Below are 27,914 nucleotides of genomic sequence, written 5' to 3'. Positions count from 1 at the left end.
GCATCTCTTACAACACATTTTCAAACCAGCTTCCAAACCTGTGCCAAAGCCTCTGCAGACAGTAATGGGCAGGACAGAAACCAGCAGTGGGCTGCCCACCAGTTCACCACTGGGCCAGTTTGGTGTAATCCATTAACGTAACCTGCATGTCTTTGGTGATGTCAGAGAATGACCCATGGAGACATGAGGAGATCATGCAAGCTCTGCACAGAGAGTAACTGGGTCTGGATTTGAGCCCAAGACAATGAAGCCATGAGCTCTAACCACTGGACCACATGATTTTAATATTTTAACATTCTTAAACACATTTAATACAATTTAGGGTTACTTGGGATGCAGCAGCGCTGGGCACTACGCAGTTACCAGGCTTGAACAAGGAGCCACTCCATTGCTGGGCACATTCATGCACATACATTTCTTGAGGGATGTCAGTAGGAAAGCCCATAGAGACACAGGGAGAAATACGGAGTCGAGGAGGTGGAGAAGGATGGAGACCATAAATTACAGATAGAATTACATTACAAATACAATACACAAATATGATATGCAACCCCTAAATGGGATAGTTGATTTTTTAGGTCAAAACCTTAAGGTTGTCTCCTCTTGGTGATGTTGGAGCTGAATAGTAGATGGTGTCATCCCTGGAGTTGTAGTTGATAAGGTGGCTGTTGTGGTTGTTGTAGTCGGTGTTGTGGTTGTTGTCGTTGTTCTCAATGTGGTAGTTTTTATTGTAGTTACCAGGCTTGAACAAGGAGCCACTCCATTGCCGAGCCCATTCATGCACACAGTCATGGCCTATTTGGAATCCCCAGTTTTCATAACCTGCACTTCCACATAGAGGGATGTCAGTAGGAAAGCCCATAGAGACACAGGGAGGACATGGAAATTTCACAGAATCAATTTACCAGATGTGTGATTTGAACCCAAAATAAGCAAAAAAAATGTGACATTAATTCAAAGAGAGAGGACAGGCAAATGCCTTGGACCATCCAATTTCAGAACTTTTAATAATATCATGCATACATATGGCAGCATTCCTTATGCAAGGTGTTTGTCCCAACAGAAGATGTCAAAGAGATCTTTAAAATTGTGCAGTTATATCTCTAAATGGCCATTTCACATATCAAGCATTTGTCACAGTGGACCAGTTTAGCGTCTACATGCAGAAACTGTGCAATTGTAGAATATCAGATTGATTGTGTGACAGGAGATGGTGAGTAGATGCTGTCATGGAGCAGTACTTGAAGGTGAGGTTGTACCCACAGTTGTAGAAGAAGTTGACGTGAAGGAAGCTGTTGATGATGAGACAAAGGATGAAGAAGATGGAGCAGTTGGAGCTGAAGCAGCTTAAAATGGAGACGCAGCAGACTTTAATACAGAGGATGCAGATGAATTTGGTACGTCATGTCTGGATGGAGTTTATGTTGCTGTCTGTGAAGGGGTTTGTGCAGCAATTGAGATGAAGATGGTGCAGCAGGTGAAGAGAGATTATTATAATGGAGGAGCTGATGATCAATTTGATGTAGCGGATGGCACAGCAAGCGATGGTGGAGAGTGCAGCAGGTGAACGGCAGTGGTTAACTATGGTGTAGTGGATCGATTTGGAGCTAATGCAGCAGTCGAGGAGGGACTTAGTGCAGTGTGTGCAGGTGGTGCTGGTCTAGCAAACAAAATAGTGAGGTTTTGTTAAAAATGAACTTTTAGGTGACTTGATCAACACTTGGTCATTGAATTTGGTGCCAACCATTGTAGGAGTAAGAGTTACAGCAGCTGAACGTGGAGTTACTGCAGCAGACATGGAGGAAGTTGATACCACGGTCAGAACTGCAAGATTTTGTTAAACTGCAGCTTGTAAGTTATCTCCTCTCGGGGATTCTTCTGTTGTAGGTACATCAGTCTGTGAAACAGAAGATGGAGTCGGTGTAGTGGTGGTTGTTGTTATAGTGGTTGTAGTTGTAGTTGGTGTTGTAGTTGATGTTGTGGTTGTGGTTGGTGGTTGTAGTTGTAATTGGTCTTGTGGTTGTTGTAGTTGGGGTTGTGGGTTTTGTGATTGTTTTGGTAGTCTGTGCAGTTGATGTAGCCGTTGTTGGTGTTGTGGTTCTCGTTGTGGTTGTAGTTAAAGTTGTGGTCTTCACTGGTGTTGTAGTTTTAATTGTTGTCGACGTTGTTACAGCTGATGAAGACGAATATTTTGAGCTACGCACTGGCGATGAGGCACGACTTAGAGTTGATGTTGACACCACTTTTGAAGTAGATGTTGGCATAGATGTGGACGTCAGAGGGGGTTTGATCTTTGTTGTTGTTGTTTTAGGCGGCATAGATGTCAACACCGGTGGCTTCGAAGGCATTGCAGGTTGTGGCTTTGGAGCTGGTTTGGGAAACAGAGGCAGTTTGGGCAGGAGTATGTTGACTCCGAGTGTTTCATGGTCAAATCTGGGTTGTGGGTAAGGCATCATTGGTATGAAATATTCTGGCTGTCCCACGAAGTAAATTGACTATAAAAGAGAAAAGGAGTCAATGACAAGCAGGACAATCAAACTCTTTAGAAATATTCTTTCCTAATATTTTAGAAAAAATGCCTACCCAAGATATCTGAGCATTTAATCTGTTAATCTGCCACATGGACATTGTTTCCTCGTGGTGGTGGAGTGGCAGAAGGAGATGGTGAAAAGAGGAAGAATTGGCGAAGGTGCTGAAACCAGTGCTTGGGTCAGAATCGTGGAGAAATGCGGAGTCGAGGAGGTGGAGATGGATGGAGACCACCAGGTTAATGTGCAGTAGGAGTGGAGCTTGTGTATAAATGACAGATAAAATTCATGCAAATATGATGTGCAACCTCTAAACAGGAAAGGTGATTTTTTAGGTCAAAACTTTAAGGTTGTCTCCTCTTGGCGACGTTGGGGCTGAATGTGTAGAAGGTGTTATCCCTGCAGTTGTAGATGACAAGGTGGTTGTTGTGGTTGGCGTAGTCGTTGTAGTCGGTGTGGTTGTGGTTGTTGTAGTTGGTGTGGTTGTTGTAGTCGGTGTGGTTGTTGTAGTCGGTGTGGTTGTTGTAGTCGGTGTGGTTGTTGTAGTCGGTGTGGTTGTGGTTGTTGTAGTCGGTGTGGTTCTGGTTGTTGGTGTTGTGGTTGTTGTCGTTGGTATTTGTGGTGGGGGCACTGGATGTGGTCTTGGAAGTAATCGGGCAAGTAATCGGGGAAGTAATGGCAATCTGATGACAGGTCTTTGCACTCCAAAATAGACAGGAGCAAATCCTGGAGGTGGTCTTGGGTACGACATACACGGCACTGGCTGCCTTATGAAATAATTGAACTGAAAAAGAAGGAAAATCACTCATGAAGTATTCAGAAGAGAGAGGAAAATAAAAAAAAAACATAAACAAAACTAGGAACAGGTTAGAATTAGAAAAACCGTCCTTCTCTGGAAAGGGTCACAGTGTGGACCACCTCATCGGTCACACAACTGAGCACAGCATTTTGATACGCACTGGAAGTTTAAAGTAGCCTGAATGTCTCTGTGGGTGCCACCCCAGACCATGCTGGCTAGGGCATCTATCACTTGCCATCTTTATTTCGTTATTTAAATAAGTTGTGGGATTTACTCAATGGGTCCTGATCAGTTTGGCATATTATGTCAGGATTTGTTTTACTGATCCGATGGAGACATCACCTTGTTGTTCGATTTGGTCATTGATTTGGCGTGAGATTCGCCAGTTCATGTGAGAGTTTCTCACTGCGGCCATTTTATGTGTGACATCCGTTGCTACCTTTTTATGATATGATATGAGGCTGGTATCAAAATGTTACACAGGACAGCGGGAAAGCACACATTAACATCTTATTTATAAATGTCTACGCATGGAAGTGTGTGTGTGTGTGTCTGTGTGTGTGTCTGTCTGTCCGGCCTGGAAGTGCGAGGCTACAGCATGAAGCTGAAAGAAAGTGACTCTGTCACCAACGTGAAACTCCTGGGAAAAGAGAAAGTCGCTTAGCTGCTAATACACAAGCGACTATGTAACGGTTGCTACATATTTTATGCACTTTTATTCTGTTTCTACCGCTTGCTCCTTCTGAATAGATGTCCGAGGGAATGATTGTCTTGGAGGATATCTGTTTTAGGGTGAGCAGGGGGCCAAACCATGCCTTTGGGTCCTTGCCTAAACGTACTGGTGTATGTGATAAGAGGAAGAACCAACTTAAAAAGGGAAGGAGGCACACATTTTAAAATAGAAGGATTGTTTAAGAAAGAGCTGGGAATTTGGATTAGCAAGGAAGCTCTCAGTAAAGCAAATAAGGCTCCGTAACAAGAATGGTTCTGGTGCACGGAAAAAAGAGAGTGCTGGCTAACCAGGAATGGTCTTCGGAGCACACGGCTTTGCCTTGTATTTTTGATGCTGGTGTCTGCCATGGATGGACGCTAACACCAATACACCCTGGTGAGGCGGACTTCAACATTCAATAAAAGAGTCGTAGCCAAGCTGGTGAGATCGCTTCTTTTATATATAACGAGTCAGTGGGATACTTTGGCTAGTACGCTGGATTTATTGGCGGACTTCCAAGGACGGTTGGAACAAAGCTAAGACAAAGTCGATATAAAAGGGACTGGGGAACGAGTGGGGAGCGTGTATGTCTAATTTATATTTGTACCATCGACTGGGAGCTGATCAAATCGGCTACAAATTCTGTTTGTGAAGTCCATACTTTGCCTGCAAAGAATTGTTTGTTTTTTTAAGTCCTTGAAATGATTTTGTTATCATGGCACTGATTTGTGCTCTAAATTGACCTTTTCGGCCGATGTAATGAAGAGCTTTCTATTTAAACGGGGCTGCGAGACGTGAACTCAGCTCTTCGCCGCACCTCATTTGATTTTTTCCGGCAAACTAATTTTTAAATCAAACCATATTTAGAGTCGGAGTGATAATTATGTTGGTGTGGTCATTTTAGATCTGAGATTGGCTAAAATTTAAACAATGACCGTTGTTAATATCCAGCCGTCATCACTCAGTTTGCCAATAGATGTCAGAAGGACGGATGCCATAACCGAACTGTCCAAAGATAGATTTCATCGTACCAAGCAAATGGCGATACGTTCTAAATTACGGTTCCGGAGCTATTGAAGGGTTTAAGTCAGTTGACGATGTTAGTCCTGGAAAGTACGCCCCACCAAAAACCAACCGAACTGTTATCTGCTCGAAGCAACACCAACTTACTATACTCGGCCATCCAGCGTCACTGAAGCATTCGAACATTCTTAGCCAATCATGCAATACTGCGTCCGCGTGTGCCACGTGATGTTCTGACTACAGAGGCAGAGTCCCATTGCATGGTTCTAACTTGTATTGAGTCGAGGTATTGACGCGAACACCATACATACGGATAGCATCAAATTATATACTGTATAAGGATATGTATGTATGTATTGTAAATATTTTTGTGCTGTCTGTAAATGGTCAAATTTCTTTTTTTGTTTTTTTTTTCCATTTGCTGTTTCACCGTTTTCTGCAGAGTGCATTATAGAGGGGTTCATGGGGGTGGTCATATTAACTAGTATTTGTTTATTTGTTCCGGATTCGGGTAGGATTGGTTTAAGGTTGTTTATAGTTTTGTTTGGTTCCTTATCATGTATATTCTTGTTTGGTGAATTAACTTAATTGTTGGGGTTGTTATTTCCTTTTTTAAACACATAAAGGACATCTCTATCTAAGGGGATCAAATTGGAGCTAAGGTCCTGTCTGATTCCATTCCCGATAGAATTAGTTTTTCCCTAAGATTAGGAGATTTGCATGTGTGCTGGGCTCCTCATCTTACTTTAAGACGAACTCGCTACAACGCGAGCACGTCGGTAAAATGAAACTTTCAAAGAGAGAGAAACTCGCTTAGCCGCTAGTAGACAACGGTGGTGAGCACGTCGGCAAAATGAAACCGCCAAGGAAAGAAAAACTCGCTTAGCCGCTGATAGACAACTGATGTGATTGATTGAAGTGCCAGAATCCATGGTTTCTAGGAGCCCGGGCTCACACAGCTAGTATAGTATAACATTAAAAAGTACATACAGTATGTCTGTACCATATCTGTTTAACACTAAGTCCGTTTCTGTATTATAAATTAGATACATGTACTGTACCCTTGTACAGCTAGCAGCTCAGTCAGTTGGCGTGTCAGATACATGTGGTGTGGGAAAATACGCCTGCTAGAGCCGTTGAACGAATGTTTGATTGGTCGTCGGGTTAGATATAAGATAGAGATCCGCTACGGCCCTCAGACATAAGAATGATCGGACGGTGTAGGACATACGTCGACAGATACCGGTGTTCTATTCTAGTTGGACCGCAGCAGTGTCAACCATAAGCTCCTGACTGGCGAGGGGTGGGGTGAGGCAATGAGGGGCTCTTCTTTAGTAAGGACACCATTTTCATGTAACATTAAGAAATAACAATACAAAAAGGTTTGTTAGAAACCCAAAGAATTACACACACATCTACTGCCTTATTTATATGGTGAGAAATATTTTCTTTTTAAAAGTTTTCAAATTTGACATGAGGCAATTCACAGCAGTCTGCAGCACACTGTGAGCATCCAAATTAAAATGGCGCATGTGCATCTTGAAGCCACATGACAGTCCATCGTATTGCCGTTCGTTTCACCGATGCCTATCCTGGATCTGAAAAATGAATACAAATTAATGAAGTTCTGCATTTGAGGTGTAACATTTTGGAAAACGCATTAGACGTAAGACATTTCTGTCCATTTCACGTTTCTGTAAAAATGTCACAAATGAAGAGTGGCATCACGTCTGAGGAATAACAAGATCAATAATGGAATAAGATATTTATCAGTACAGTGGAACCTCGGGTCACGACCGTAATTCGTTCCAAGACTCGATTTGGTCTTGACCTGAACTGATTTCCCCCATATGATTGTATGTAAATACAATTAATCTGTTCCAGACCGTGCGAACTGTATGTAAATATATATTTTTTAAAGATTTTAAAGAACAAAAATAGTTATTTATACCAGAGAATGCACAGTGTAATAATAAACTAAATGTAAAAACATTGAATAACACTAAGAAAACCTCGAACAGAGAAAACTAACATCGCAAGAGTTCACGCTACAGCCTTACGAATCGCTCGCTGTAAACACTTTTTTTTTTTAAAATGAGTTTTAAGCACAGGGAAAAAAATGAAAATTTGAAAACTCCTTAATTTATACAAAAACTAACCATAAACAAGAAAACTAACCTTGCATGCGCACACGTCTGACCAAGTACAATGTACAGGGAGAGACTGAACACGTGCAGAAATCACCGGCGCGTACGAACCGGAAGGGAAACTGGCTTGTTCGTCCCCCGAGTGTGTGGTCTGAACAGATGCAAAAGCTTGGCGAACGTTTTGGTTGTAACCTGATTTGTACGTGTTCAGAGACGTTCGTGACCCGAGGTTCCACTGTATTTATGCCATCAGCCATTAATCTGCATCCAGTCCTGCATGTGGGCTCTCCAACCTGAAGGGAAAAACCAGGGGGCTGGTGGCAGAATTGGCACTCCAGCCACCATAAAAAAAAAAAACCTTCATGCTGTCCCATCCCATCAGAACTAGTGGGGTGCTGTGGCTGCACTGGGGTCCTAATCTGGGATCCTGAAGTGGTTTGTCATGTGGTGGGTGCGGCAATGTGCTCTCTACGCTCTAAACCATCAGCAGAAATGGAAGCTTACCGGGATGGTGACAGCACTATTAAATTCTTTGCAGCTCCACAAGCCGTAATGATTTATTGAATCAGCTTGTGCAGTTCAGGGGCGGCAGAAATGCTCTTTGCCTCAGGTGCCATTATGCCACAAGCTGGTCCTGCATGAGCCGTACAGCCATCAATGAGCTGGCTGATGTTAAGCTGTGTACATCAGAGCTAAATCAGGCCCAAAGGTTTCTCTTTTACTGTCTAGGATGTCATTCTGAGGGTACGTGTGACCTCGGCACTAACAAAGGGCCTTCGCTTGGTGTTCCCTTCACCATTTTAAATACGTGTTTTCTGAGGAGTAACAAGATCAATAATGGAATAAGATGTTTATCAGTATTTAAACCATCAGCCATTAATCTGCATCCAGCCCTGTATGTGGGCCCTCCAACCTGAAGGGAAAAATCAGGGGACTGGTGGCAGAATTGGCACTCTAGCCACCATAACAAAAAAAAACCCTCATGCTGTCCCATCCCATCTGAACTAGCGGGGTGCTGTGGCTGCACTGGGATCCTAATCTGGGATCCTGAAGTGGTTTGTCATGTGGTGGGTGCGGCAATGTGCTCTCTACTGTCTAAACCATCGGCAGAAATGGAAGCTTACAGTGATGGTGACAGCACTATTAAATTCTTTACAGCTCCATAAATTGTAATAATTTAAGCCATTGAACTAAACTTACTAGACAAATACCATCAAAATTCAATGAAATTGAACTATAATGATTATCTCTAACATTTACCCATGATTCCTCTTTACCAGACATTTGCTAATGTATGTACATAATGCAATATTATTATCCAATGCATAGCTTCAGTTTTTCCAGCTATGGAGAACCTTTTTAGCGTGGCAGAGGAAGGAGCAAATGTGAAGAGCAGAATCATCAAGGTCAGTCATTGAGGGTGCTGAACATCTGCAGACAGGATTTATGGAGTTAAAATAACCTTAACCTTAAAATAAGTCCATATGGGAGGTCGGGTCAGGTCAGGTTGGGGAGCGGGCACTGGTACAGCGCATTGCTACACCCACCACACAACAAAACAGCTTGGGATCCTGCTTGGCATAGGCAGACATACGCAGTCCAGTCTCACCCTCTGCAAATGACCCTCTATCTGCCATGACCAGGTGTTACAATAATGAGGGTCCTGCAAACTGGACCACCCTCGGGGAATCGTGCCACATGGCCGTAGTGCTGTAACTGGCGCTCCCTCACCATGCAGGTCATGTGCCTCTTTTGGGGATCAATAACTGCAGGTGGTCACTGCCATCTTCTCTAGGAGGTCTGATGCTCTTACTTTTGAATAGCACACAAACAAGAGATCTGCTTTTGACTTGTCTGTCATTATTGTGGCTGCCCACAGAGCCTCCTAGAGGTGCGGGTAGGCCTTGATATGGGAGCGGGTCTTACCATTTCCCCCTCACAAACGAGGAGTTCATAGTAAGTCTTGTACTGGTCCGGTCCCACCCTCTGGAAATGACCACCAGGTGTTGGGTGGGCATCCCCTTGGCCTGGTCCAGCTGCTCGGGTTCTCAACAGTGAGCCTGATGACCACTGGGGAATAACACGACATGGCCATAGTGCCGCAACTGACCCTCCTTCACAATGCGGGTAACCCTTACACTTTAAATTAACGCCATCTTTACCAGCGCCTTTAAAGCCTGCAGTCACCATCCTGTTTCATTTTACTTTTCCACATCTCTGTCTCCTATGCCAGTTTGAGGATCATTAACTTTTATTATTATTGCTGGATGAGAATCTACATGTTGTAGCCTCTCCACTGCCGCCGTTTATGACAGTTTGACACACATGTACAGTACTGTATATCTCATTGTCTACATGCTGATGGTGCCATTTTGTAAAATTCTGCTCATTTATGGGATCTGTTTAAGGTGATGTCTGTAAAGAGTAAGTCTGCACCGAGCCTTTTAGTTTGTAGGACGGTGTTTGAAACGAAAAAAGAAAGTCAGGCGGGGCGAGTTTCACATCAAAAATTAGAATTTTAATGATTTTAATGCCTACTTTTGTGTTTTATTGTTTTATATTTTTTCAAATATTGATTTATTGTTTGTTGCTGCACTGTGAAGCCTGCATAGCAATACAAATATCTGTGTGGTGTTATTGTATCAGCTCGTACGGTTCAGGGGCGGCGGAAATGCTCTTCGCCTCATGTGACACTGTGCCACGCGCCGGTCCTGCATGAGCCCTACAGCCGTCAGTGAGCTCTGTACATCAGAGCTAAATCAGGCCCAAAGGTTTCTCTGTCACCATCTGGGATGTCATTCTGAGGGTACGTGTGGCCTCGACACTAACAAAGGGGTTCGCTGCACCACTTCAAATACTCACGCTTTCTCTACATTTGTCATTCTTAGATTACATTGACTGTGATCTCTTATCAAAAGGGTAAGACACACCGGTGTCTAATAACGGCAGTAACGTACATAATACAATGAAATAAGAAGTGCATCTGATCTGATCATTGACATCAAGGGGGGCCGAAGCAACAGCCTAAATTAGTTAAAAGGCAACACATGTAGAAATACAACAATAAATAAACAAACACTAATAAGAGAAAGAAGTTCTTAAGAAAAAGCTTACTTCATGGCTACTAGAGCGAATGACTCGTTGTTGAGGCCTGCAAATCTAAAAACATTTTAAACAAGCTGTTAGTCATCCATTATGAGAGTTTAACAAGAATAATAACAACAACAAATGATAAAATTATAATAATAACAGACATAGTAACAATAAAAGTAATCATAACAGACATAATAATAGCAATCACAAAGTCTACTGTTCAAATTCTGCTCTCAGTTGTCGTCTGTGTGGAGTCTGCATGTCCTCCCCATGTCTGAGTGGCTGCTCCGCTCTCCCCTCACACCCCTCGATGTGTGCTTGTCAGACTGACTGGGGAGTGTCGGTGGGTCAGGTGAGTGTCGGTGGGTCAGTGCCAGGTGGGCTTCAGTGTGTTTGTGTGTCAAGTGCACCTCCGGTGTTGCCAGGATAGGCTCCATCCAGGCCAATATACCCACCCCAGATTGTACCCTATGTACAGAATCATGAAAATGTCTTAGAAACACATGGAGAGGTGAGGCCACGGGCAGCCAGGATGTACCCCATCAGGTGTGGTGTAGACCTGGAGATGGCACTTTTAGGGTTCAAGGCTGTAACACCTAAGACGATGACAGCTTCTTTCAATTTGACTGTTTCTTCTTCCTCTCTGGCCTTCTAACTGTAGCATCAGACTTATCATTAGGGACTTGAAAACAAATCCATGGATAACAACTCCACTTGTTCTATTACTCTGTTATTTAAGGGCACTTCCATTTATTCTTATTTACTGTTTTTGGTTTGTCATTTATTCATTCTTATACTTATCTGTTTCTATTTGTTTTGGTTTTTCTTGCAACTTACTTTTATTATTAGTAGTAGGAGGAGGAGGAGGAGGAGGAGGAATTGTATTAATAAAATCAATTTTCTTGGGTTCAAATTTTTCATATGCTTATTGTCTGTGGGATCATCGACTTTCCTCACTCACTAAGCTTACTCAATAAGTCTAAACGTAAAGACAATAATGAAACTTTCTAAACACTCTTTTACAGGCACTAATGTGGGGAGACAGGATTTACCCCAGCTGGTAGAGAGTAGACCTGGACGAGGCACCATTATATTAGAAGGCTGTAACTGTAGGCGCCATCGGTGAGCGATACACAGGCGAGCCAAGTCAGAGGGGTTCTTCTTTTTTGTAATTCTGGTATGCACTTGGTGTTGGCAGATGCTCTTGTTATTTGTTATAATATTTGGGACGCAAAGTTCTATCTATCTATCCATTATATAGCGCCTTTCATATCTATCTATCTATCTATCTATCTATCTATCTATCTATCTATCTATCTATCTGTTATATAGCACCTTTAATCCCTCTATCATATAGTGCCTTTCATCTATCTATCAATCATATAGTGCATTTTATATCTATCTATTATATATAGTGCCTTTGATCTGTCTGTCTGTCTGTCTGTCTATCTATTATATACCTCCTTTCATCCCTCTATTTATCTCTCTATTAAATAGTGCCTTTTATTTCTATCTGTCTGTCTGTCAGGTGTGTAAGTCAGACTGTAAAACGTGTACCCTGCGTGCCCAACAACACACCGTCATGCCGCCAGTGTTCTTACCGTGTCTGGAAGGCAATTGACAAATACCAAGAAAGCTATCAAAGGCCTCATCCTGCACACTTGAAAGGTAACTGGAAGACAAGAATAAGGGATGCGCTGTTAGTCGTCTGCACTATAAAAACCAAAGGCGGTTTCAAGAACTTAAAAACGTTGAAGCGTGCATTTACCTGGGCTTTGGAAGAATTGAGAAACTGCATTCAGATTGATCCACTAATGTGTCGCGTCTCCGCTTCTGTTCTTGTGTCTACCTGTGCAGGTTGAGCCGAGTGAAATTTAAGGTTAGCAGAGCCAATAGAAAGAGGCGTGAATAATCTCGAAGGAATCTTTAAAGCCCACTCATGTGAAGACAGTTACAACATACAGCGGGCGCTAATATTAATTAATTACATGTTGCACACACCAAAACTGCACACTTCTGAGCCTGAGCTGAGTGGGGATTATTAAAGAGCTCAGCATCTGTGTGTCTGGACTGATGAAAGTCATTGCGAGATGAAGCTAATCACCTCAAAGACGACACAAAGCTAAGCCACATTTCCGGCCGTGTGTTTTTTTTTTCCCACATGTCACATCTGGGTTGATCACTCCTTAAATAACAAGTCTTGCTGTATTTCCATAGAAATCAATTTTATTGAGTGGAAAAAGTGGGCGGCACAGTGGGTAGCGCCGCTGCCTCGCAGTTAGGAGTCCTGGGTTCTCTTCCCGGGTCCACCCTGCATGGAAATTGCATGTTCTCCCTGTGTCTGCGTGGGTTTCCTCCCACAGTCCAAAGACATGCAGGTTAGGTGCACTGGCGATCCTAAATTGTCCATAGTGTGGGTGTGTGTATGTGTGTGCACCCTGCGGTGGGCTGGCACCCTGCCCGGGGTTTGTTTCCTGCCTTGCGCCCTGTGTTGGCTGAGATTAGCTCCGGCAGACCACCGTGACCCTGTAGTTTGGGATATAGTGGGTTGGATAATGGATGAATGGATGGAATTAGTGGCCAAAGATAGGAGCACCACAGACACCCCAAAAGTGGACTTGCTGGGCTCTTATGAACTTGGAACAACAGTTGAAGTGTCAGTTTGGGAAGGGAAACCGCTAAGAGACAGTGGGCACACAAGGAGGTCCGTCCGGCCACAAATAAAGACCCCTACTGTGCCACCTAACAGCACTCAACATCCCTGCTGCTCCCTGCACTCAACACCAGCTACACACCCGCAACAGAAATGCACACCACTCCTTTGAAGAGCATATGCATTGTCACAAGAACTTGGAAGTGGTCACTGGGAAAGCAGACCACTCAAAGGGAGGGCTATGTGAGGAACAGTGCTGACTCACATCAGCCAGGGATGGCATCCGTACAAAACTAGCAGCAGTATGAGCTGGCAGGTCATATTCAGCAGCTTCAGTGCCAGCTGCAGGGGAGCCTACAAAAATGGCAAGCCAATACAGTACCTTGAATTCCAAATCCAGGAGTGTAAAGCGTGCAGACAGTCACCAAGAACTGGCACTCCATCCTGGGACTGTCCCTGCCTTGCACCACACAATCATTGCTGGGATTGTTTCCAGCTTCCCCATGACCCTATTCTACATAACCAGGAATAGAAATGAATGGATTGTTGGAGACATATATCTGAATATATATAATTCACTGTATATATACAGTACGTATATTGTGGACCACCGGGGCACGTACAGCTCCTGCTGTAACCCTGACACAGACAGGCAGGACACAAGTTGTCACACGGCACACCTTGCTTTTCTCTGCTCTGCACATAACAGTCCTCTTTTCCTTCTCTCTGCCTCCACTGTTCTCCTAGCAACCTTCATTGATTTGTTTTGAACCTAGTTTTGTAAAACTTGACTTATTCATATGGAATGTTATTTGATTTTAATAAAATAATAAAATCCAATTTAAAAAAAAAGAAAAATGCAATGTATACATCGTGATGGACGGCATGATCTCTTAACTAGCTGGGAGGCCAGTGGGTTGCAAAGAACAGGGCAGGTCTATATGCCAACCCAACACGTTAAGTGGCAGCCACCCTGGGTGCAAACACCTGCAAGGTATGCTGGGAAGTGGAGTTCCTTAGGGCAGCCTTGTTGGGTTCCATGGGTGCTGCTGTGATACGTGATCCCTCCTTTGTAGTCCCCGACACCAGAAGTACTCCCGGGTCTAAGATAAATGAAAGCTGCTTGACCCCATGCAGGAGAGTTGGAGTCGGGTGTGGAGGACAGACAGAGCTCTTCTAGGATAAGTGGAGGAGAAGAAAGAGAATGAAAAAGAATTGTGTTGATAATTGCAAGTAACCTTTTGTAAGATTTCTGTATAAATTAAGCATTTATTTGAATCTAAATTCAAAACATATAACATTCCATACAATGAAGTCAAACTTAACAAAACTAAAATCAAATCAACATAATCCCTGGAGAAAGAGAGGAAGGCCAACAACCAGAGCAAAACTGTTAAGAGCAGTATAGAGAGGAAGAGTCTCCCCCCACCCCAATATAAATACTTATTCTAAAATGTTATTGATTAGGACCTGCCAGGTTTTAATAGTTCTGCACAGATCCTCTTAGTGAGAATTTGATTTTTTCCAGTTTCAAATAGAATATAACACCAGTTACCCGCTGACTTAACAGAAGTGAGTTAGGATTCTTCCAGTTGATCAAAACAAGTCTACGTGCCAATAGTGAAGTAAAGGCCATTCCAGTTTGTTAGTTCTTCTCCACTAAGCGCCCCTTTGGTAGCCCAACACACGCAGCTGCTAATGGATTAGGAGGGGTTGAGGCATCAAGACTGTCTGATAGACATTTAAAGATTTTTGTCCAACATGTTGTTCATTTGATACACACTGTCCAAGACATGTGGCCCAGTGAAGCTGAGGCTCGATTGCAACGTTCACAGGTGGATTCTCTCCCTGGAAACATCTTGGACAATTTCAAACGAGACAGATGTGCTCGATAAAAGATTTGAAGTTGAATAATTGAATGCTTTACACATATGGAGCTCGAGTGAATTCTGAGCTTGGATACCTTCCACTCCTTTCCTGAGATGTTGAGTGAGAGATCCTTTTCCCATTGTACTCTAGGATCTTTAAAAGGAAGGAATGGACTTTAAAATGGTTTACCACTACACTCTGGGGGAGCCACCATCTAGCCTCTTGGGGGGAGGCAGTGTCCTAAAAAAGCTGCCTCCCCCCATCCTTCCATATCAGGGGCGTTCTGACCAGGTTGAGCTGTCGGGCATCTCTTACAACACATTTTCAAACCAGCTTCCAAACTTGTGCCAAAGCCTCTGCAGACAGTAATGGGCAGGACAGAAACCAGCAGTGGGCTGCCCACCAGTTCACCACTGGGCCAGTTTGGTGTAATCCATTAACGTAACCTGCATTGCTTTGGTGATGTCAGAGAACGACCCATGGAGACATGAGGAGATCATGCAAGCTTTGCACAGAGAGTAACTGGGTCTGGATTTGAGCCCAAGACAATGAAGCCATGAGCTCTAACCACTGGACCACATGATTTTAATATTTTAACATTCTTAAACACATTTAATACAATTTAGGGTTACTTGGGATGCAGCAGCACTGGGCACTACGCAGTTACTAGGCTTGAACAAGGAGCCATTCCATTGCTGGGCACATTCATGCACATACATTTCTTGAGGGATGTCAGTAGTAAAGCCCATAGAGACACAGGGAGAAATGTGGAGTCGAGGAGGTGGCGAAGGATGGAGACCATAAATTACAGATAGAATTACATTACAAATACAATACACAAATATGATATGCAACCCCTAAATGGGATAGTTGATTTTTTACGTCAGATCTTTAAGGTTGTCTCCTCTTGGTGACGTCGGGGCTGAATCAGTAGATGGTGTCATCCATGGAGTTGTAGTTGATAAGGTGGCTGTTGTGGTTGTCGTAGTCAGTGTAGTCGGTGTTGTGGTTGTTGTCGTTGTTCTCAATGTGGTAGTTTTTATTGTACTTACCAGGCTTGAACAAGGAGCCACTCCATTGCCGGGCCCATTCATGCACACAGTCATGGCCTATTTGCAATCCCCAGTTTTCCTAACCTGAACTTCTAGAGGGATGTCAGTAGGAAAGCCCATAGAGACACAGGGAGGACATGGAAATTTCACAGAATCAATTTACCAGATGTGTGATTTGAACCCAAAATAAGCAAAAAAAAATGTGACATTAATTCAAAGAGAGAGGACAGGCAAATGCCTTGGACCATCCAAGTTCAGGACTTTTAATAATATCTTGCATACATATGGCAGCATTCCTTATCCAAGATGTTTGTCACAACAGAAGATGTCAAAGAGATCTTTAAAATTGTGCAGTCATATCTCTAAATGGCCATTTGACATATCAAGCATTTGTCACAGTGGACCAGTTAAGCGTCTACATGCAGAAACTGTGCAATTGTAGAATTTCAGATTGATTGTGCGACAGGAGATGGTGAGTAGATGCTGTCATGGAGCAGTACTTGAAGGTGAGGTTGTACCCACAGTTGTAGAACAAGTTGACGTGAAGGAAGCTGCTGATGATGAGACAAAGGATGAAGAAGATGGAGCAGTTGGAGCTGAAGCAGCTTAAAATGGAGACGCAGCAGATGAAGCTGGTACGTCATGTCTGGATGGAGTTTATGCTGCTGTCTGTGAAGGGGTTTATGCAGCAATTGAGATGAAGATGGTGCAGCAGATGAAGAGAGATTATTATAATGGAGGAGCTGATGATCAATTTGATGTAGCAGTTGGCGCAGCAAGCGATGGTGGAGAGTGCAGCAGGTGAACAGCAGTGGTTAACTATGGTGTAGTGGATTGATTTGGAGCTAATGCAGCAGTCGAGGAGGGACTTAGTGCAGTGTGTGCAGGTGGTGCTGGTCTAGCAAACAAAATAGTGAGGTTTTGTTAAAACTGAACTTTTAGGTGACTTGATCAACACTTGGTCATTGAATTTGGTGCCAACCATTGTAAGAGTAAGAGTTGCAGCAGCTGAACGTGGAGTTACTGCAGCAGACATGGAGGAAGTTGATACCACGGTCAGAACTGCAAGATTTTGTTAAACTGCAGCTTGTAAGTTATCTCCTCTCTGGGATTCTTCTGTTGTAGGTACATCAGTCTGTGAAACAGAAGATGGAGTCGGTATAGTGGTGGTTGTTGTTATAGTGGTTGTAGTTGTAGTTGGTATTGTGGTTGTAGTTGGTGTTGTAGTTGGTGTTGTTGTGGTGTTTGGTGTTGTAGTTGGTGTTGTGGTTCTCGTTGTGGTTGTAGTTAAAGTTGTGGTCTTCACTGGTGTTGTTGTTTTAATTGTTGTCGACGTTGTTACAGCTGATGAAGACGAATATGTTGAGCTACGCACTGGCAATGAGGCACGACTTAGAGTTGATGTTGGCAAAGATGTGGACGTCAGAGGGGGTTTGATCTTTGTTGTTGTTGTTTTAGGCGGCATAGATGTCAATGCCGGTGGCTTCGAAGGCATTGCAGGTTGTGGCATCGGAGCTGGTTTGGGAAACAGAGGCAATTTGGGCAGGAGTATGTTGACTCCGAGTGTTTCATGGTCAAATCTGGGCTGTGGGTAAGGCATCATTGGTATGAAATATTCTGGCTGTCCCACGAAGTAAATTGACTATAAAAGAGAAAAGGAGTCAATGACAAGCAGGACAATCAAACTCTTTAGAAATATTCTTTCCTAATATTTTAGAAAAAATGCCTACCCAAGATAATCTGAGCATTTAATCTGTTAATCTGCCACATGGACATTGTTTCCTCGTGGTGGTGGAGTGGCAGAAGGAGATGGTGAAAAGAGGAGGAATTGGCGAAGGTGCTGAAACCAGTGCTTGGGTCAGAACCATGGAGAAATGCGGAGTCGAGGAGGTGGAGAGGGATGGAGACCGCCAGGTTAATGTGCAGTAGGAGTGGAGCTTGTGTATAAATGACAGATAGAATTCATGCAAATATGATGTGCAACCTCTCAATGGGATAGGTGATTTTTTAGGTCAAAACTTTAAGGTTGTCTCCTCTTGGTGACGTTGTGGCTGAATGTGTAGAAGGTGTTATCCCTGCAGTTGTAGATGACAAGGTGGTTGTTGTGGTTGGTGTAGTCGTTGTAGTCGGTGTGGTTGTTGTAGTTGGTGTGGTTGTGGTTGTTGTAGTCGGTGTGGTTGTAGTCGTTGTAGTCGTTGTGGTTGTTGTAGTTGGTGTTGTGGTTGTTGTCGTTGGTATTTGTGGTGGGGGCACTGGACGTGGTCTTGGAAGTAATCGGGGAAGTAATCGGGGAAGTAATGGCAATCTGAAGACAGGTCTTTGCACTCCAAAATAGACAGGAGCAAATCCTGGAGGTGGTCTTGGGTACGACATACATGGCACTGGCTGCCTTATGAAATAATTGAACTGAAAAAGAAGGAAAATCACTCATGAAGTATTCAGAAGAGAGAGAAAAATAAAAAAAAACATAAAGCAAAACTGGGAACAGGTTAGAATTAGAAAAAACATCCTACTCTGGAAAGGGTCCCAGTGCGGACCACCTCATCGGTCACACAACTGAGCACAGCATTTTGATACGCACTGGAAGTTTAAAGTAGCCTGAATGTCTCTGTGGGTGCCAACCCAGACCATGCTGGCTAGGGCATCCGTCACTTACCATCTTTATTTCGTTATCTAAATAAGTTGTTGGATTTACTCAATGGGTCCTAATCAGTTTGGCATATTATGTCAGGATTTGTTTTACTGATCCGATGGAGACATCACCTTGTTGTTCGATTTGGTCACTGATTTGGTGTGAGATTCGCCAGTTCATGTGAGAGTTTCTCACTGCGGCTATTTTATGTGTGACATCCGTTGCTACCTTTTTATGATATGATATGAGGCTGGTATCAAAATGTTACACAGGGCACTGGGAAAGCACACATTAAGATCTTATTTATAAATGTCTACACATGGAAGTGTGTGTGTGTGTCTGTCTGTCCAGCCGGCCCGGAAGTGCGAGGCTACAGCATGAAGCTGAAAGTGAAACTCCTGGCAAAAGGGAATTAGCTGGTAATTCACAAGAAATGCGAGCACATCGGTAAAACGAAACCTTCGAAGAGAGAGAAACTCGCTTAGCCGATAACAGGCAACGGAGGCGAACATGTCGGCAAAATGAAACCGCCAAGGAAAGAAAAACTCGCTTAGCCGCTAATACATAAGCGACACAAGCACATCAGCAAAACGAAACCTCTGAGGAGAGAGAAAGTCGCTTAGCCGCTGATAGACAACCGATGTGATTGATTGAAGTGCCAGAATCTATAGTATAATATAACAGTAAAAAGTACATACATACAGTATATCTGTACCATATCTGTTTAACATGAAGTCCGTTTCTGTATTATAAATTAGATACTGTATGTACTGTACCCTTGTACAGCTAGCAGCTCAGTCAGTTGGCGTGTCAGATACATGTGGTGTGGGAAAATACGCCTGCTAGAGCCGTTGAATGAATGTTCGATTGGTTGTCGGTTGAGATATAAGATAGATATCCGCTCAGACATAAGAATGATCGGACGGTGTAGGACATATGTCGATAGATACCGGTGTTCTGCAGCAGTGTCAACCATAAGCTTCTGACTGGCACGTGGCATGAGGCAATGAAGGGCTCTTCTTTAGTAAGGACAGCATTTTCATATAAGATTAAGAAATAGTAATACAAAAAGGTTTGTTAGAAACCCAAAGAATTACACATACATCTACTGCCTTATTTATATGGTGAGAAATATTTTCTTTGTAAAAGTTTTCAAATTTGACATGAGGCAATTCACAGCAGTCTGCAGCACACTGTGAGCATCCGAATTAAAATGGCGCATGTGCATCTCGAAGCCGCGTGACAGTCCTTCGTATTGGCGTTCGTTTCACCGATGCCTATCCTGGATCTGAAAAATGATTAAAAATGTATTTATCGGACAGATGTGACTTTATAAACAAGAATAACTTCTGTGAATTGGTCAGGCCATTCTGGCAAGTGCTCAAACATGCTTGAAGTGGAATCGTCGTTCTTAAAAAGTTCCGCATTTGAGGTGTGACATTTTTGAAAACGCATAAGACGTAAGACATTTTTGTCCATTTCACGTTTCTGTAAAAATGCCACAAGTGAAGAGTGACATCATGTCTGAGGAATAACAAGATCAATAATGGAATAAGATATTTATCAGTATTTAAGCTTATTAGCCGTTAATCTGCATCCAGTCCTGCATGTGGGCCCTCCAACCTGAAGGGAAAAACCAGGGGGCTGGTAGCAGAATTGGCACTCCAGCCATTATAAAAAAAACCCTCCTGCTGTCCCATTCCATCTGAATTAGTGGGGTGCTGCGGCTGCACTGGGGAGGTGGTTTGTCATGTGGTGGGTGCAGCAATGGGCTCTCTCCTGTCTAAACCATCAGCAGAAATGGAAGCTTACAGTGACGGTGACAGCACTATTACATTTTTGCAGCTCCACAAACCATAATGATTTATTGTATCAGCTCGTGCGGTTCAGGGGCGGCAGAAATGCTGTTTGCCTCAAGTGACGTTATGCCACATGCTGGTCCTGCATGAGCTGGCTAACGTTAAGCTGTGTCCATCAGAGCTAAATCAGGCCCAGAAGTTTCTCTTTCACTGTCTAGGATGTCATTCTGAGGGTACGTGTGACCTTGGCACTAACAAAGGGCCTTCGCTTGGTGTTCCCTTCACCATTTTAAATACGTGTTTTCTGAGGAGTAACAAGATCAATAATGGAATAAGATGTTTATCAGTATTTAAACCATCAGCCGTTAATCTGCATCCAGCCCTGTATGTGGGCCCTCCAACCTGAAGGGAAAAATCAGGGGACTGGTGGCAGAATTGGCACTCTAGCCACCATAACAAAAAAAAAAAAAAACTCATGCTGTCCTATTCCATCTAAACTAGTGGGGTGCTGTGGCTGCACTAATCTGGGATCCTGAAGTGGTTTGTCATGTGGTGGGTGCGGCAATGTGCTCTCTCCGCTCTAAACCATCAGCAGAAATGGAAGCTTACAGTGATGGTGACAGTACTATTAAATTCTTTACAGCTCCATAAACTGTAATAATTTAAGCCATTGAACTAAACTTACTAGACAAATACCATCAAAATTCAATGAAATTGAACTATAATGATTATCTCTAACATTTACCCATGATTCCTCTTTACCAGACCTTTGCTAATGTATGTACATAATGCAATATTATTATCCAATGCATAGCTTCAGTTTTTCCAGCTATGGAGAACCTTTTTAGCGTGGCTGGGGAAGGAGCAAATGTGAAGAGCAGAATCATCAAGGTCAGTCATTGAGGGTGCTGAACATCTGCTGACAGGATTTATGGAGTTTGAACGCAAACCCTAAACTAAGCCCATATGGGAGATCGGGTCAGGTCAGGTTGGGGAGCAGGCACAGGTACAGCACATTGCTATACCCATCACATGACAAAACAGCTTGGGATCCTGCTTGGCATAGGCAGACACACGCAGTACAGCCTCACCCTCTGCAAATGACCCTCTATCTGCCATAGCCAGGTGTTACAATTATGAGGGTCCTGCAAGCCGGACCACCCTTGGGGAATCGTGCCACATGGCCGTAGTGCTGTAACTGGCGCTCCCTCACCATGCAGGTCATGTGCCTCTTTTGGGGATCCTTCAATAACTTCAGGTGGTCACTGCCATCTTCTCTAAGAGGTCTGATGCACACAAAACAAAAGAGTTCTGCTTTTGACTTGTCTGTCATTATTGTGTCTGCCACCAGAGCCGCCCAGAGGCGCGGGTAGGCCTTGATATGGGAGCGGGTCTTACCATTGCCCCCGCACAAACGAGGAGTTCATAGTAAGTCTTGTACTGATCCAGTCCCACCCTCTGGGAATGTCCACCAGGTGTTGGGTGGGCATCCCCTTGGCTGGTCCAGCCGCTCGGGTCCTCAACAGTGAGCCTGATGGCCTCTGGGGTATAACACAACATGGCCATAGTGCCGCAACTGACACTCCCTCACAATGCAGGTAACGCTTATACTTTAAATTAGCGCCATCTTTACCAGCGCCTTTAAAGTCTGCAGTCGCCATCCTGTTTCGTTTTACTTTTCCACATCTCTGTCTCCTATGCCAGTTTGAGGATCATTAACTTTTATTATTATTGCTGGATGAGAATCTACATGTTGTAGCCTCTCCACTGCCCACCATTTATAAGAGGTTGGCACACATGTACAGTACTGTATATCTCATTGTGTACATGCTGATGATTTATGGAATCTGTTTAAGGTGATGTCTGTAAAGAGTAAGTCTGCACCGAGCCTTTTAGTTTGTAGGATGGTGTTTGAAACGAAGAAAGACAGTCAGGCGGGGCGAGTTTCACATCAGACATTGGAATTTTAATGATTTTAATGCCTACTTTTGTGTTTTATTGTTTTATATTTTATTCAGATATTTATTGATTTATTGTTTGTTGCTGCATTGTGAAGCCTGCATAGCAATGCGAATATCTGTGTGGTTTTATTGTATCAACTCGTACGGTTCAGGGAAGGCAGAAATGCTCTTCGCCTCATGTGACACTGTGCCACGCGCTGGTCCTGCATGAGCCCTACAGCCGTCAGTGAGCTCTGTACATTAGAGCTAAATCAGGCCCAAAGGTTTCTCTGTCACCATCTGGGATGTCATTCTGAGGGTACGTGTGGCCTCGACACTAACAAAGGGGTTCGCTGCACCATTTTAAATACTCACGCTTTCTCTACATTTGTCATTCTTGGATTACATTGACTGTGATCTCTTATCAAAAGGGTAAGACACACCGGTGTCTACTAACGGCAGTAACGTACATAATACAATGAAATAAGAAGTGCATCTGATCTGATCATTGACATCAAGGGGAGCCGAAGCAACAGCCTAAATTAGTTAAAAGGTAACACATGTAGAAATACAACAATTAATAAACACTAATAAGAGAAAGAAGTTCTTAAGAAAAAGCTTACTTCATGGCTACCAGAGCGAATGACTCGTTGGTGAGGCCTGCAAATCTTAAAAACATTTTAAACAAGCTGTTAGTCATCCATTATGAGAATTTAACAAGAACAATAACAACAAAAATGATAAAATTATAATAATAACAGACATAGTAACAATAAAAATAATCATAACAGACGTAATAATAGCAATCACAAAGTCAACTGTTCAAATTCTGCTCTCAGGTCTGCACGACCTGTGTGAAGTGTGCATGTCCTCCCCATGTCTGAGTGGCTGCTCCGCTCTCCCCTCACACCCCTCGACGTGTGCTTGTCAGACTGACTGGGGAGTCTCAATCGGTCCAGTGAGTGTCGGTGGGTCAGTGCCAGGTGGGCTTCAGTGTGTGTGTGTGTGTCAAGTGCACCTCCGGTGTTGCCAGGATAGGCTCCATCCAGGCCAATATACCCACCCCAGATTGTACCCTGTCCTAAATATGTACAGAATCATGAAAATGTCTTAGAAACACATGGAGAGGTGAGGCCACGGGCAGCCAGGATGTACCCCATCAGGTGTGGTGTAGACCTGGAGATGGCACTTTTAGGGTTCAAGGCTGTAACACCTGAGACGATGACAGCTTCTTTCAATTTGACTGTTTCTTATTTCTTCTTCTTCTTCTTCTTCTTCCTCTCTGGCCATTTAACTGTAGCATCAGACTTATCATTAGGGACTTGAAAACAAATCCATGAATAACAACTCCACTTGTTCTATTACTCTGTTATTTAAGGGCATTTCCGTTTATTCTTATTTACTGTTTTTGGTTTGTCATTTATTCATTCTTATACTTATCTATTTCTATTTGTTTTGGTTTTTTTTCTTGCAACTTACCATTATTAGTAGTAGTAGAAGGAGGAGGAGGAGTAATTGTATTAAAAAAAATCCATTTTCTTGGGTTCAGATTTTTCATGTGCTTATTGTCTGTTGGATCATTGACTTTCCTCACTCATTCCTCACTCACTAAGCTTACTCAATGAGTCTAAACATAAGGACAGTAATGGACATTTCTAAAAAGAGGCACTAATGTGGGGAGACAGGATTTACCCCAGCTGGTAGAGAGTAGACCTGGTGGAGGCACCATTATATTAGAAGGGTGTAACCGTAGGCGCCATCTGTGAGCAATACACAGGCGATTGCCCCCCTCTACCACACTAAAGTAGCTGTAGTTTATGTCAAAAAGAGCCAATGTCCTGGACTTTCATGGCTCAGTGTCCGGATCTCCAGTGTTCCTATCATATCAGTCGGTCAGCAAGGCCATAACCCTAAATATGGTGGCTTATGTCATAATAACAATAATAGTAATGTATCAAAATAAGTGTTCTTAACAGATCCAGATAGGATTGTCAGAAGCTAGAATCTAACCCTTTAGACTGGAAGTAGTCCTGAAGAGGGCGCTATTGTCCTTCACATATCCTAAAACTTTAATCGCCAGTGTGATTATTTGTACTCAAGTGTGTTGGGCTGGGAACATCACTTCAAGTGAGGCCCACCGATTTGACAAGCTAACTAAAAAAGGGCAGGCTCAGTTATGGGACACCACCTGGTCCAACTGGAGATAGCGATGGATCGTAGAATAAATGACGCAACCAAGTTTCATTAGGAATAATGCTGCCCATCGTCTGTAATAAACCAGCATTGAGGACTTTTAGAGAAACGTTTAAAAAAATACTACGGGGGCTCCTGCATGCCTATGGGGATATGCCTGTGTAGCACCTATGGGGGGGATCGCGCTTACCTTCAGCCAAGTCAGAGGGTGTCTTCTTTTTTGTAATTCTGGTGTGCACTTGGTGTTGGCAGATGGTGTTGGTATTTGTTATAATATTTGGGACACAAATATCTATCTATCTATCTATCTATCTATCTATCTATCATGTAGTGCCTTTCATATCTATCTATCTATCTATCTATCTATCTATCTATCTATCTATCTATCTATCTATCTATCTATCTATCTATCTATCTATCTATCTATCTATCTATCATGTAGTGCCTTTCATCCCTCTATCTGTCTGTCTGTCTGTTAGGTTGCAGTTTGTGGTGCCTGGGAGCTGTAAGTCAAACTGTGAAACGTGTACCCTGTGTGCCCAACAACACACCGTCATGCCGCCAGTGTTCTTACCGTGTCTGGAAGACAATTGACAAATACCAAGAAAGCTATCAAAGGCCTCATCCTGCACACTTGAAAGGTAACTGGAAGACAAGAAGAAGGGATGCTCTGTTAGTCATCTGCACTGTAAAAACCAAAGGCGGTTTCAAGAACTTAAAAACGTTGAAGCGTGCATTTACCTGGGCTTTGGAAGAATTGAGAAACTGCATTCAGATTGATCCACTAATGTGTCGCGTCTCCGCTTCTGTTCTTGTGTCTACCTGTGCAGGTTGAGCCAAGTGAAATTTAAGGTTAGCAGAGCCAATAGAAAGAGGCGTGAATAATCTTGAAGGAATCTTTAAAGCCCACTCATGTGAAGACAGTTACAACATACAGCGGGTGCTAATATTAATTAATTACATGTTGCACACACCGAAACTGCACACTTCTGAGCCTGAGCTGAGTGGGGATTATTAAAGAGCTCAGCATCTGCATTTATTTCTAGTAGGATTGATGACTGCAATGCGGTGTTCACTGGCTGTTCAAACTATTCTTTATTCAGCCTCCAGTTAATACAAAATGCTGCTGCAAGAATTATTATAAGAACAAGAAAATACGAACACATAACTCCAGTCCTTAAATCCTTACATTGGCTCCCGGTTAAATTTAGGGCAGACGTCAAAATCCTCCTTTTAACATATAAAGCATTAAATGGCCGAGGTCCGGCTTACTTGTCTGAACTTATCATGACTTACAAACCTGAGCGCATATTTAGATCTCAAGATGCCGGTCTGCTTATGATTCCAAGGATTAATAAAATAACAGTGGGGGGGTCGAGCTTTTAGTCACAGGGCCCCTAAACTGTGGAGTGGTCTGCCTGCTACTATAAGAGATGCCCCTTCCGTCTCAGCTTTCAAATCCTGGCTGAAGATTCACGACTTCAGTTTAGCACACCCTGACTAGAGCTGCTGATTAACAGTACAAACTGTCATTGGCATTAAAAAATAAGTAATATGAGAGTTAGAATTTGTTACTAACCCTCACCTATTCTGTTCCTCTTCTCAGTACTCAAATGTGGCCCTTTGTGCCACTGCCCACCTGCCAAGTTGTTGTGCCTGCCTAAGGTAAAGTCATCCCTGATGGAGTTTTGCAGGAATCATTGGGTAGATGGGTCCTTTCGTTGGATTGGCTGGCTCAGAGCTGACTCAGCTGTGGAATGGCCAATTGGGGGAGGCAGCTTGGTGGCCAGGTCTCCAAATCATATTATGTGACATCATTTACAGTTGAATTTTGTATATATATATATATATATATATATGTATATGTATTCTGTATACACACACACACATATATAAAGTACAGTGAAAACAGCAAACATCACTTTCATTGATTATACAGTGGAGGCAAAGGACACCAGCTTAGGGCGCCACCTGGTGGTAACTGCTGTCCTTGTCATTCTAAAGGTGAATAATTGTAACAAATAGCAAGACACCAAACCTAATATGAGGGGTGCCCTGCTGCGCATGACTAGGCTGAGCCTCATTTTATATATATATATATATATATATATATATATATATATATATATATATATATAGCCTACTAGTTGTACCCCGTGGCTGCGCCCACATAGTAATGGAACAGGACAATGTTTAAAAGTCAATAGACATTGGCACTGCAGCTGATGGTGTCCAGCTCTGACAGGAAAGCTTAACAATGTCTAGATGATAATGTCTGCTGAACAAACAGGTACCGCTAGCTAGGCAGAGGTGAGGTGCACTCCAACACGTGGCGCCAGGTAAAGCGACTCGTACAGAGGCTGGTGAGTGAGTGAGGAAGGCCCCGCTCCCCCGCTCTTGGCCCACAGCCACTCTTTTGGATTTGCATAAATACATTGGTACCGCAAGCGAACTCTGGTACTTAGAGTAATGAGAGAAGTCACAAAATCAGCCAGAATGTTCAAGTAAATTATACTGTAGATCTAAATCCGTTAAGTAATTCTCTCATGAAAAGCAGACAGACATACAGACAGAACGTGCTTGGACCACGAAATTTTCAAAACCTTTTCTTAGCAAGCACCTATGGGCCAAGGGTAACCTACATGCCAAATTTCACTTACCAAGTCCTCATGGTTCAGGAGATCTCATGATGAGTGAGTCAGTGGTATTTGGCTTTTATATATATATATAGATAGAGAGAGAGAGAGAGAGAGATAGATATACAGTATATACATTTATTCACATACAAATAGATACATAGATACACAGCATATAAAATTATTAAATTACAGTACATTCTCAGAGCTTGCATAATACATGATAATGATTATAGACAGATTGGAAATGAATTATATAAGAGATAGAGAGATAGATAGAAAGATAAAAGTGAAAGGCACTATAAAATAGATATATAGAAAGGCAATCTATAAAGACAGATAGATAAAAATGAAAGGCACTATATTATAGATATATGTTATGGATATGAAATTCCTTATACCTTAGATAAGACATTAACTGAGAAAAAATACAAGATAAGCAGACCACTTCGCTAGGACCCATTTCATCAAAAGTACAAGACACGTCCATATTGATGTAACGTTGACTTTGAGGAGACGCCGATCACAGGACTCGCATCAAATGGAAAGACAGGAGAGCCACTCACCCCAAGGCAGGGAGTCCTCCTTCTTCTCCTCGGGCTCCGCGTCTGCAATGTCGAGGGAGCTGACAGAAGATCCTTCAGCTCCAGCCCTGCTGTCTCGGTGTATATAAATTGTTTTATTTATTTACTTTTCTGAGGATTTGGCTTTTTGCCTGATGGAGGTTTACATGTGCCTTAGTTAATGAACGGGGCTGCAGAGCGGAGGTGTTTCTTACAGGACTGAACATGTTCACACGTAAAAACACTTGAAGGGACTATTGTGTGCTCCATCCATG

At 43.0% G+C, this 27,914-nt stretch overlaps 1 protein-coding gene across 10 annotated transcripts; it reads right to left on the bottom strand.

Annotated features, from left to right (window-relative positions):
- Window positions 1–21: 21 nt before the first annotated feature.
- Window positions 22–27,914, bottom strand: LOC120527072 (integumentary mucin C.1-like). Of its 10 annotated transcripts, XM_039750114.1 has the most exons (7): window positions 27,643–27,839; window positions 27,101–27,152; window positions 25,182–25,262; window positions 25,015–25,085; window positions 22,871–22,915; window positions 17,292–17,518; window positions 186–2,268 (listed from the first exon to the last, which is right to left on the bottom strand). In XM_039750114.1, exons 4-7 carry the CDS (start codon window positions 25,063–25,065, stop codon window positions 1,893–1,895), a joined length of 699 nt encoding a protein of 232 aa, XP_039606048.1. In that variant the 5' UTR covers window positions 25,066–25,085; window positions 25,182–25,262; window positions 27,101–27,152; window positions 27,643–27,839; the 3' UTR covers window positions 186–1,892. The 10 variants fall into 10 exon arrangements, 6 of the variants coding, with proteins under 6 accessions (XP_039606049.1, XP_039606050.1, XP_039606051.1 ...); XM_039750113.1 differs by lacking the exon at window positions 27,101–27,152 and having other exon boundaries at window positions 27,643–27,838; XM_039750115.1 differs by lacking the exons at window positions 17,292–17,518; window positions 22,871–22,915; window positions 27,101–27,152 and adding an exon at window positions 10,324–10,368 and having other exon boundaries at window positions 22–2,495; window positions 27,643–27,887.

The sequence above is a fragment of the Polypterus senegalus genome, chromosome 4 (assembly GCF_016835505.1).
Source record: "Polypterus senegalus isolate Bchr_013 chromosome 4, ASM1683550v1, whole genome shotgun sequence".
Classification (NCBI taxonomy): Eukaryota; Metazoa; Chordata; class Cladistia; order Polypteriformes; family Polypteridae; genus Polypterus; species Polypterus senegalus.
This window is presented reverse-complemented; position numbering and strand designations above follow the sequence as displayed.